General features: G+C 46.5%; 2 protein-coding genes across 2 annotated transcripts; both read right to left on the bottom strand.

Annotated features, from left to right (window-relative positions):
* Positions 1-109: 109 nt before the first annotated feature.
* On the bottom strand, positions 110-7,576 carry CENPH (centromere protein H). Its single transcript, XM_076362122.1, has 9 exons — positions 7,476-7,576; positions 7,252-7,307; positions 6,499-6,547; positions 6,001-6,075; positions 5,277-5,333; positions 4,334-4,397; positions 3,991-4,042; positions 2,654-2,817; positions 110-1,068 (listed from the first exon to the last, which is right to left on the bottom strand). The coding sequence occupies exons 1-9, from the start codon at positions 7,574-7,576 to the stop codon at positions 976-978; spliced, it is 711 nt and encodes a 236-aa protein (XP_076218237.1). The 3' UTR covers positions 110-975.
* A 778-nt stretch (positions 7,577-8,354) lies between these two features.
* CCNB1 (cyclin B1) lies at positions 8,355-12,425 on the bottom strand. Its single transcript, XM_076362089.1, has 8 exons — positions 12,394-12,425; positions 11,425-11,754; positions 10,991-11,173; positions 10,444-10,602; positions 9,812-10,048; positions 9,230-9,370; positions 8,835-8,945; positions 8,355-8,564 (listed from the first exon to the last, which is right to left on the bottom strand). Exons 1-8 carry the CDS (start codon positions 12,412-12,414, stop codon positions 8,454-8,456), a joined length of 1,293 nt encoding a protein of 430 aa, XP_076218204.1. The 5' UTR covers positions 12,415-12,425; the 3' UTR covers positions 8,355-8,453.
* Positions 12,426-12,432: the final 7 nt, after the last annotated feature.

Raw genomic sequence — 12,432 nt, 5'->3', positions numbered from 1 at the left:
GCCTCGCCCGCTGTGGGCGTGGCCCGGCGGTAGGGCCGTGCCAAAACACAAAGGCAGCAGAAGGCGGGGGCAAGGCCTTAAAAGTGAAAAAAGAAGCAAAAGCTTCAAGTAAGCCTGCGTTTTCTTTTTATTCGATCGAGACACATACATCCGCCTTTTAAAAGCTGATACTCACTTACCAAATTAAAAGTGACAATATTTTAACACGTTACACGTGATGATTTGCTCAGCTTTCTTCAAACATAAAAATGCAATTGTCAATGAAAAAGTACATTTAAAATACTGCTTAGCTGCACAGTCGATAGCATGAAGTCACCTGTTCCATTTTCCCTGCAGGTGGGACGGCATCTACAGGTTGCGTCTGCCTACTGCTGGATGCTCTGCTTAACTAATCAGCATATAGCACAGGCACAAGTGACTGTTAGAATTAAGAGTATAAACTTTCTGGCATTTAAAATTATACGTAATGCTTTAATAAGAAAAAGGGAAATAAAAACCCAAGGACTGACTTAACTAACTTTTCCAGTTTGGGCTTTCCACAGGGGCAGAGCAGGGTCACGCATGCTGTCGGAGCTCTGCAGCCTGCGGGTGCCCAGAGGAAGAGGATAGAAACAGCAGATCCTTGGTTTCAGCCCACTTTTACATAAAAACTTGAAATATATACATTATTCTTCTTTCTTACGTTATTGCTGCCTTTCAGAGGGAGATGAGCGCTTGGGGCAGGACAGCTATGAAGTGGCTCTTCTGGTAGTTCATCAGCTATGCTACCTGTTCAAACGTTTGTTGTGTATCAGGAATTAAATTTCACTTCAAAGAGGTGCGTGGCCACATTCCGAGTCTCTAGAGAGGACAACAACTTCCAGAAAGGTTAAATTTTCAAATTCTTGAACTGTGCTTTCATGATGCATATTAAGCTATAAAATTTAGTACATTGATAAAATACACTGTATAAAATCAAACGCCGTTTCTCCTGACTCACAGAAAATAGACATTTTTTTCAAGCTGTAGAACAATTGCCTTTAAAGATGGATCTTCCGCCCAGTTAACTCTGCTTCCAATTATGATACTCTATAAGAAAGAAAGATTATTGTTTAAAAAAAAGCCTTTAAAAATGATTATTCCTAGTAAAATCTCTCAAAAGCTGTCTGTTTTTTAATTTTTAATTGGGAAACCCTTGAAATTCACAGCCGTGTTTGAAGTAGGTGGGATGGGGGAAAGAGGAGAAAGGGAAGTATCATTTTAGATCCTATTGTCAATACATAGGCAAAAAAAATGTGGTGCTTCGAATCTCCTAGAGGTGCTTGCACACCATCCCTATTTTAAACATAGGAATTTAGAGGTGTTTTTTCTTGAAAAACACATAAAACACATTTGCCTCAAGATAACACAGTTAACATTCTCACCCTGCTGTTCTGGATTGAAAATGGGAATTACTAAATTTAACCAAAGATTTGTTCTACTTACAGCTCAGAAGATTTCAGGAATACAAAACCAGAAGATAATTCCAGCAATCTAATCTAAAACCCACTAAAATATTTAATTTCTCATTCTCAGTTTGAGACGTGACGACATTATGAATTTAAACTAGTAGTAGACATACCATGCAATACAAAAACATGTGGCTCTTCTTCTGCCCTTGAAATTCTTCTGATCATCCAAATTCACAGCGTGGTTATATCCTGTCTTCTACCTGAAGCCCTCCAACATGTTCTCTCTTTTCCCTGGTCTAAATTTTTAAATAAACTTCCTGCACGCTTAACTGGGATTTCACGAGCCGTTTACAGATAAACTCAAGAGCACTGCAACTGCAATTCACCTTTCACTGTGCCTCCCATCTTTGTAGTTAAGTCACTGATCTGTGGGGCCAGGCAAAGGAAGCCAGGACAAGTCACACAGTGAGAGGCAGAGTACCAGACTGCAGCACAGCGCACGTGACCTTTAGCAGAGCCCCTCTGAGCACAGGATGCTGCGGGGGACCCTTCCACCCTATCCCAAATCATGAGGTTTTCTTCCTCACTTTGCGCGACTCCACACGACCTGCCAGCTAGCTGCATGCATACAGGCTAGTCAGCAGCATCTGATAACGTGGGCAACCAAAAGGTTGAAGGCTACCCCGCTGAAAGTATTTGGAGACTGGCCGTGGCTGCAGGCCAAGGCTTTCACAAGGCTGCAGTGGGTGACACAAACAGAGAAGGGCCTGTGGTCAGAAGGGGCAGATTGAGGAACAGCAGTCTGGCTCACCGATATCATGGGATTAAGACCTACTTATTTTTCCTAACCCTTTCAGGGGGAACTGATTTGGGTTGTGTAGGAGTGACTCTCAGTGTAAGGAAATACAGCCACTGCTGTGACAGACATTCTCTGAAAAAATGCATTATTTTTGTACCTTTAAGGGAACAAAGGAATAAAGATGGATTGATAGACTGTCTCTAAACTCTGTAAATCATTATTCCAAAGAAGTTTGTGACAACTGTATTGCTTTAAAGGCTAAAAGCATGAGGTTTTCCTTTCATACAGCAGTTTTTCCATTACCACCATTACTTAAAGTTTTTAGAAAACACAATTTTGTTTGAAGTTACATTTACCATGCACTATGTTATCTTGACCGTAACGCAAAACTGCAAACTTGCTTCTAAAAGCTACAAGACATTACCTGGAATACATTCTGAATTACTGTAGTCATCTCTCTCTCTTTTTCTAAGTTATTACGTATCTTCTCCAGCATTTCGCTCACTTTCATACTTGTTTTTTCCTCCCTTTGTTTTTTCATCATGGTATGAATTTGCAGTAGTTTCTGTCGTCCGGCTTTTTTTAGTGCTGTTCCATTATTAGGAAAATGAAGCATTAAGAAGTAGTTAGGTGAGCAGTAGAACTAAAGATGTGCATTTTTCCTCACAGACATCTAAGGCACTTCCACTGCAATAACCCTAACTTCACACTCCATCCCTTCCCTCCAATATACTTCAAGATACTCCTTTCACACGAGGCAACACGTGCTGTGGCTGCCTGGTATCAAAGTACATCCATGGGTTCCCTGGCTGCTAGCAAAACAGAAAGTACTTTGTATGTTGTCTGCATTTCCATCAGAGATGGGCAGTAATTTGAACATCTGTCCTACACCCCGTCTTCAGTTGTCACAACTTTTACAGTCAGAGGTGTTTAAGACTTTTTCCCCTTTTTCAAATTTGATCGAAACCAAATTCCAAAGACATACAAAGGACATATGGACAACGGCAGTCAATATTACTAGCTTTTTATAGGAAACCGGGCTAAAAACTAGACTGAATAAAACCATTTAGGGACAGTTCATACATTGAAAGAACGCTGACACAGCATTCCTTCCCTTATTTCTGAAGATATTGGGGATGCTCATTCTTCCTATGAAGACAGATATTTCATTGTGTTTTTTCATTACTGTCAACATATACACCACTTCCTATGCGTCAAACAAACAATAGTTGTTAAAACTGTTGGCAAACCTGGTCATATGACAGTAGGAGCATTCAAAAAACATATTTACCTTACAAAGTTCTGAAGATTGACTTCTCATCTAAATTTGATCCTCTCTAACAAGCCTACTGAATACCAACATATATACTGTTACGAGAGTTCTTTGTAAGTAAATCCCCTCCCCTATTCTACAAACATTTCATAAAGGTGTGGTCTGACAAAAAAAAATCTTTAGGTGTCGTAGGACTGATTTAAACTAAATGATGTGTAATTTTCTGGGCAGCTTGCACTAAATAATGAAACGCCACCACATTCTTTTTGAGTATCTTCTTGCATCTCTCATTCTAACGTGTCAGTCTCATGCTCAAGTAGACAACACACCAGCTCTTTTACAGTGCTTCCTACTCTTTTCAGAAGGTTTATAACTGTGTTGAGAGTTTTGCAGTTACTTCAGATGTAAATTAATATTGCTACAAGAACTTTAAAATATGAACTGTACATTCAAATATAAAACAAAGTCAATATAACTAACACACTTACAGAGTCTTTTCCTTTTAATGTCCATCAATTTCTGTTCCTTCTCACGTGCTTGCTGAAAGAAAAAAAAGAAAGTATTTCCTAGACTCTTGGCACCAAAAAATATTGAAAAATCCTAATTCAATCCACAAAAGCAGTTAAGGGCAGCTCTAGAAGCAGACTTTGTTACATACTCACTTTAAGTAATCGTTTCAGTAATTTTAACATCAGTAGAAACCGCACCCTTTGGGCTACATATTTAGCTTCAAATGACTTGTGCAATCCTGTTACTTTCAAATTGAGCTCCTGCCCTTGTTGAGGTTGGTAGACCTGCACAACTGCGACAGAAGCTACAACTGCCACTTACCTGCTGACATTCAACTACTGCCTTGCTGAGCATTACTATGTGTTTCATAGTTTCCATGATCAGTCTAAGGAAGGAAACACAGTTGCATACCTTCAGACCATTAATATGAGTCAACAGCATAAATCAAGTTTATTTGGATTAAACAAAAAAATCCCCATTTCCCCTAACACCAAAATAAAGCATACTTTTTTTTCCTGCACCCTTTCTTTTTTACAGTTATTACACTAAGTATTGTTGTAGGGGCCAAATAGCATCCTTACTTCCCTCTCAGTTTCCCTAATGTTTCAGTTAAGTCTGTCTAACATTTCAAACCATAGAGCTTGGAAGGCATCGAGGAAGCCTAGCCACCTGAGAATGGCTAACAACTGGAGCTTCTGAATTCTGGCACGTGGCAGGGCCATCACGGAGATGCAGTGTTTTCAGCTGTATTTCTGACAGAAGTTAAATCTCTCATATTACACTTCATATGTGTGCACCCGTTAATATTGGGCAGGAAATTAAAAGCTAATTTTAAACCCGTTTGAAACTTTCAATTCTTTTTCAAAGACCTTAAGCTCCTACACGATTAATTAATGAAGGCAGCAAAGCAGAGGCAAGGCTCTGTTACAAGCCTGTAATATGCACTCAGCTATTATAAATGCAAGTAACTAATGCATTAAAGACAAAAAACTGTTAACTACAAACAGTTCTCACTAGTGAATCAAAAAGTATGATCTCTGTAATCAAAGGTTAGTTAATTCAGAGCCCAAACGTAAATCCACCCTGAGTGTAAGAGGTCTGATCATGCTGATTCTAGCCAGAAGATGGACTGTATATCATTCAGTCAAAACTAGAAGGAAGCCTGCTATTAAAAAAGGTACAACGGAGTAATGTAAAAACGTGTCACATTAAACTGTGTAAAGTCCATTCCTTTCCAGCCAGCCTTTCCCGAAGAACACCTTACCGTGAGTCATTATCATTTTGCTTCACTTTGTTTCTCAGGGCAACCATAAGTTGGATCCTGCATAGCGTGGGGAAGAAACATGTAACTGATAAGAACTGGTAAGAAACTGAGAGAAGTAGATTTAGATAAGTACCAGAAGAGAGATTTCCAAGGTTCCATTTATGTCCACTTTCACATTGGAATTTTATATATAAAATACTCAGTACCTTTTAAATACCACATTTCTTAAATAAGAGGGTTTAACTCTCAGGACAAGAAAGGCGTATCAATGATTATTTGTGAGAGTGACAACTCCTTTCTCTCTTGCCAAACACACTTGGACACCATTAATCCCAGAGTCTGCAGAAGGGAGCGGGGCAAAGGTGGGAATTTAAATGAACAGGCATGTAACACAGGAGACGTATAACGCCTATCAACTTCCAACTTTTCACAGGCATTTGTAAAATACTGCCAAGAAATATGTCTACTCATTTATACAGCCAGACTTCCGCAATTTCGCAGGAACCTTTGGGTTTACACGTTTCAACCTGTAATTTTTTTTTTGTTCTCTACGGTGTCTCCATCTGCATTCCTACTGGTTCAACGGTACTAAAATCTCTCATGTTTGTAACACGCATCGTATCACTTTGAAATCCTATTTTAATCGGAATTATGTATATGTGCGTGTATTTGTGCACACATAAACAAACAGAAAACCTCCACATAAATGGGAAGAAGATTCTACCTTTGCAAGGCTAATGTCTTGTTCTGGAAAGAGACTTTTATTTCCTCCATCTCTCTTTCCAAACCTTGTGTGGCACTGAAGGAAAAGAAAAAAAAAAACAGTGTGAAGATAGCAAAAAATTTAAAAGCACTATCACGTTTTTAACTTGCTCTCTTCGTGTCTAAAGTAAGAATTTTTCCTGTAAACCACAAATTATTAAGGCCAGGAGTATTTTAGCATGTGGAACTATATTAGTGAATTCTAGCAATGGCAAGGAGGACTGCAAATTTAGAAGGCACGTCTGATACAGAACTACATTAGGAGACCGAGTAAAATATTTCTTCCCCATATTTTCTCTTAATTCCCTTTATTTTCACCAGACTCCTGCAAAGTACTGATCATTAATCCAGATATTTACTCAGAAGGAGTAACTAGAAGAGAAGATCCAAGTTCAATTCTCAACCCTTCTCCTCTTTATTTTAAAATATATCAAAAGTTTGGAATTATCCAATGACATACTTCTTGATAAACTTTTCTTCAATGACGTGATCAAGGTAACTTTCTTGACCTGCAAAGAAAGAACGTCACTAAAAAAAGCACAACAGAGACTTTTTAATCCAAGCTACCGAGCATAAAGGATAAGCAGTTTGATGGCTATACTAACAACGTATTTCTTATTCCTACCTCCACGCCTTATCATCTAGTCCACTATTAGTGAGACTACACTATCAATCAGCTGCGTCAGAGGGATAATTAGGCTTTAAAATATTTCCATTTAGCACTTTTTACACATGCCAGAGCTGGCTCGCAGCACTGCTCTATATATGCAGCTGGCTGGTTCAGTGGAAGAGGACAAAGGTAACGGAAAGACAATGGGAACAAGAAGAAACACCTTAAATCAGTATTGCTGCCAAACACTTTGGCAGACTTTTGGTAAGACTTCAGCGCCGGTGATCAGGTGCCTAAAAACCATCATGACGTGTCAGAGCGTTAGAGGGGTCTGAAGTGGAACCCCAAGAGGAGAAAGGGCAGCGGGCAGCAATCCCGGGGCAGTTCTGTAAGCATTCAAACATGTCTCCAAGAGCTGTCTCGAAAATGCAGTAAGATGCTCAGCCAAGAAAAACGTTTCGTTATTATAGCGAGCGCTTTTGATAAGTAATTTTTTAAAAAATGTATATATTAGCCACGTCACGTTCGTTATTACTGTAACATCACATTAAGAGGAAGCACGGGGCTGGTTGTTGGAGGGAGTTAGAGCAGGGATGAGCTTACTGGCACGAACTGCAGCGCTGCACTCCATGAGCTGCTGCTTCATCTGGTCCCTCAGGCTGGAGCAGAAGCAAGGAACACAACGGTCAGACCCCGCGCCGCGGCCCCGGAGAGCGGGGGCTGAGGGGCCCCCGCCGCAGCCGCCGCCCCGCACGCCCACCCCGGCCTGCTCGGAGCCGCCACCGCCCCAGCGGCTCCCCGGCCCGCCCGCCCCCCCCAGCGCTGACCGGAGCAGCGTGAGGACGTCCACCTTCGCCTCCGGCTCGGCCGCCGGCCAGCCCTCGGCCGCCGCCGCCGCCGCGCCCGGCTCCCGCTGCGGCGGCTCCATGGCCGCGCCTTCAAACGTCCCGCGCGCGCGCGCCTCGGCAGCGCGGCCGGCGGTTGCTTCCGCCCGGCGGGGCGGGGCTCCCCAGCAGCCCGCGCGCTTCCGGCCGACCCCGCCACCCTTCTTCCGTATCGGCGTTTCGGCGCTCGGCCGCCAGGCGGGGGGCGGCCCTTCCCCGGCGGCCTGGGGCGGTGCGGCGGGACGGCCCCGGGCCGGGGCGGCCGGGCCCGAGCCCCAGCCCCCGGCCCCGCCCCGGACACACGGTGCCCGAGGTCATCGAAGGGACACTGGTTAGTCGCTGAGCTTGTTCCCTACCCGAAACCCCATCACCTGTGGTGGGCACAAGAAGGGAACGAGGCAGCCCCTTCTCCCGGGTAGCTTTCAGATAGAAGGACGCAGGAGTACAGTTCGGTATTTGTAACAAAGACAAAAAAAATGGGGAGAGGGGTAGGCAAAGAACAATCGCCACTTCTAAGCGCAGGCAGACACAACTCTCTGACCGGTACTCCCCTAGAGGTAGAGCCGATAGGCGAGTGATTAACAAACATATACCACAAAAAAAAAAGTTAATAGAGCTGCACTCCCAATTTGACTAATCTGGCAGACGTGGTCTCTGCCGCTGCATTAGCGGAGCCTGTGCCACCACTCCTGCCTGTACTCCTACCCGACCCGGGCTGGCCCCAGGGCTCACCAACGCCTCTCCCTGTTCACAGCCTCCACCCAGACGCTGCAGCTGTAGGAGGAATTGGCCAACTTTACTACCAAAGGACACCAGTAAAAGGCGAAAGTGCTTTATTAAAAGTCCAAAACACAGAAATAAGATACATTATATACACAGTGAGACACAGGGGCAAACATTCTGCTTGAGTTCATGTGGGAGTTACGACTTCTTAATCAGATGCTGGGCTAGATTCCATATGATAGAAGAGTCCAGCTGTTCAATGGCACTTATCTTGGCATTTTTGCTGCTGGCATATTTGTTCTTGATTGCCTGCAGAGAAGTAAGTTTGATTAAGTTCACCCTGTTCATAAACTTACACTATTCCAGCCATCTGAGGCTTGGTGGTCAAGCCAAGCCCATCCTAGCACAGAAGACCAGTTCATGGCTGGCTGATGCCACTTTGGCAAGACAGAGACCTTCAGCTGAAGCGAGCAGGTCTGATGCATGTCTGACAGCAGTGGCTCAGCTAAGCCAGCTTCAGAGCACCACATATTGACTCTTAACCACACGTACTCCCCGCCTGCACCACGAGATTCTTACCATCTGCTTGGTAACGCCCTCATTCACAAGAATTATGTTCTTTGCTATGTGCTGCATAACTGGGAGAAGGTCGCTCTCAGCATAAGACATGTAGTGTTGCAGAGTTGGTGTCTGAAAGGAAGGTAAGTCGTTAGACAGACCTACTAGCACAATCTGAGTACGCTGGGTTCTTTGCCTTCTGTTGGGCTTGGGCAATTGCGGTCTCCTGTCTCACAGGGGAGGGTTAACAGTTACTGCCCTGCTTCTGTCCCCTTGTAATGGGCCATGGGGAGACGAGAACATGCGGAGATACAAGGGAAGCAGAAGGCATGCACTTGGCCCAGAGTGGCCTTTTAAGCTGGTGCACAGGCACACTGAGTCACAAACTAGGAGGCAGTCGGACAAGCATGACTTACCCATTCACATCCATTGAGAAGTTTCAGAGCCAAACAGGAAGCAGCTGCTGCGGTCTTGGATGGAGGGAAGTGAACCATATCATAGTCCACAATGGACAACTCCATCAGGTACTTGGCCAGAATGTGCTGTTCCAAGTCCACCTGCAGTAAGTCAGAGTTGAGTATTGGCTGTCTCCAAGGCAAAAGTATCCTGTCAAGCCTTTGTTTAATCAGGCAGGAAGTATACTTCCTTAGCAAACATTTTCGGAGCTATAGGCTTGAAATTCAAGTGGCTTAATCACAGATCAGTTCTGAGCTGTATTAGGCTGCTCATAGTCTAGGACCACTCCTTTCAACAGCAGTCTAGCAGTCACCTGCAGTTCCAGGCAGGCATTTTAGCTCCGGCTTTGGGTGGGTTAGGCTCATGTGACTGGAAGCAGACAAACAAGACCTGTTCCTACGTGGGAGGCAGATCTCAACCAGGCTGTTGCTAAAGTGTTGCAAAAGTGTACTCAAAAGTTTTGAGCCATTTTAACAAGCTGCCACAGTCGAGTACTGCATTTTCCAGATACTGCTTACAGTAACACCCGTTCTCAGCATTACCTCTGCAATCTTTGAAGCCCTTCTTAGGAAGTGTGGAGGGAGAGGGCGACCCAGATCAAAGTCCAGGGCTTGCAGGATCTTCATCTCCATCTGGCAGATTTGGAACTTTGTGTAAGTGTTATCAGTTACATAGGCAAAGTCTCCAATATGTGGGGGAAACATCTCTTCATATTTGCTGGCAATGAACATAGCTGTGACACCAACCAGCTGTAACGTCTTCTTGGAAACGGCATTGTCCTGTAGTAAGCAGCAGTAGAGATTTATCTGAATGACTTGGCTCAGAACACAGCTTTTCAAGGTAGCCAGTGTAAGGTTTGTTCTATGGCAGGATGTTCATACTGGCATATACAGAGTAACTGTACATCATCTGTTACCTCTATTGGCATCTGCAGGGGTATTAGAAGGCTTTGAGATCAAATCAGGGAGAGGAGTAAGCAGTTTTGATGTATCAAGTCACTGTTCATAGCTGAGAGGGTTACATAGTGCATACAATTCAACATCAAATGACCTTTGTCAGCCAAGTATTTTGTTAAGGGTAACATGTCTAACCATGTATGGTGTTACTGATCAGTGCTCATTGTGCTTTAGCTTAGGGGAGAAGCATTGCCTGACACTGGGCAAGAGACACTCACCTGCAGGAAGCGATCGATGATAGCAACTGCCATATACAAGGTTTCCTGCTGGAGTCTGAATTTTATCTGTACTTGCACAAGCCAGTCTATTAGTATGGCACGCATGTTCCCATTGATTTCCTGGCCAGCCAGGTATTTGGGTCTTACAGGTTGATTTTCCTGTGTGGAAGGAATAGGGTTAATAGATCTAGTCACTTAGCTGAAGCATTTGTAATGCCTAGCCTCTGTTGCATCTTAAGGTTTATCAAGGAGTTCAGTATGGGCATAGCCCATAGGTCTAGGCCACAGGGCACAGCTTGCTTTGTTTACTAGAGACAGGCTAGAAAGAGCATGGTACTAGTACTATAGTTGATTGGTCTAACAACCAGCATCTGTTTATGTTATCATCTCAGTTTAATCTTGTATTTTAAGTTGAGGGATCACTTATTAGTGCCTCAGGAAAATCCATATGTGAAAGTGAATACCAGCTCCAAGCCACGCCTATAATGACGGGTTCACCGTAAGCACCAGCAGATGCCCCTTGCAGTTCTGACCTACCCCTACCAACCTCAAGGTCTCTCAGATACTTGTAGATGTCCTTCACATAGTCACTGCAGAGGTTTGGGTCAGCACCATCTTCCACATCTACGTCTTCCACATCAAGCAAGACATCAGAAAAAGCCTGACACAGCATGTCCTCTGATGGGGCACATCCAGATGTCTCCATGGGGGTTAGAGACCGAGTCTCCAACTACAAGGAAATTCGGGATCAGCGCAGGCAGCACCTCTCTCTGCAGCCCAGCGCGGGCCAAGCGAAGGCTCCCATGGGGCGAGCCGCACCCAGCAACCCCACAGTGCGGGAGCGCTGCAGGGGCTCACAACCCCTATTTCAGGGCACCGAGTGAGGCTGCGCCCCCCCACTCAGCCCAGCCCCGCCGCAGGGGCAGCGCAGACCAGGGCTGGGGAGGGGGCACACGGCCCCAGGCAGGCCACGGGCGATACCTGGGAAGGGTCTGGCTGGGGCTCTGGCTTGGGCTCCGGGACTGGCGGCGGCACCTCCTCCTTGGCAGCGGCCCTCAGCGCTCTCCTGGTAGCTGTCTTCTCCAGGAAGGTGGTGAGCACGGGCCTGGTGGCTGGCTCCCGCCCGCAGCCCCCCTCCACCACCACCTTGTTGGCAGCAGTCCGCATCTTCGTCTCAGCGACGCGGTTGCCGATGTCCCCCAGGGCGGTGCGGGGGCGCAGCACCATCTTGGGGGCCGCCACGGCCTCCCTGCACTTGGCGACAGGTGGCAGGCTGCTCTTCGCGGCGGCATCGGCCGTCGTGCGAGTGTGCTGCGGGGAGAGGGGAGGGCGGTCAGCGGCACCGTGGCGGGGGGGCACCGGGCCTGCACGCTGCACCCCACGAGCGGGAACGTTGGCGGGGGGTGGGGATTGCTGGGCTGCAGCCCCGAAACCGGAGAGCTGGAGGAGCGGAACCGGGGGAGGGTTGCACGCACCTCTACCCCCTGCCCGGGCTGGAGAGGAGCCGGGGGGAGGGTTGCACGGCTACATATCCCCGAAGCCGAAGGGTTACAGATGCGGATCTGGGGGGTTGCACGGCTGCCCCCTTCCCCCCCCCCCAAACCTGAGTATTTAAGGGGAGCCGGGGAGAACCGAGGGGGCGCCCCTAGAGAAGTGTGCACACACACCACCACCCTCCCCACCAAGAAGAAATTGGGGCGAGTGGAAGAACTCAGGAGGGCTGCCCTGCCGCACCCCTCTCTGCCCGCGAAGCTAGAGGGTTTCTGGGCGGGGGAAGGAAGGGAAGGAGGGAGCGGGACGCGGTAGGGCCGCACGGTCGCCCCCCACCATCCCCCAGGTTGGTGCGAGCAGCAAGCCCCCTACCCGCGGCGTGACACCCTGCTCTTCGCCCCCACCCTCTCCCCTAGGTGCCGGCCGAACCGGGCCGGGCCGGGCCCGTCCCGTCCCTACCCTGGTAGTCCTCAGCGCCATGGCAGAGCAGCGGGAGCG

The sequence above is a fragment of the Aptenodytes patagonicus genome, chromosome Z (genome assembly GCF_965638725.1).
Source record: "Aptenodytes patagonicus chromosome Z, bAptPat1.pri.cur, whole genome shotgun sequence".
In the NCBI taxonomy this organism is placed as follows: Eukaryota; Metazoa; Chordata; class Aves; order Sphenisciformes; family Spheniscidae; genus Aptenodytes; species Aptenodytes patagonicus.
This window is presented reverse-complemented; position numbering and strand designations above follow the sequence as displayed.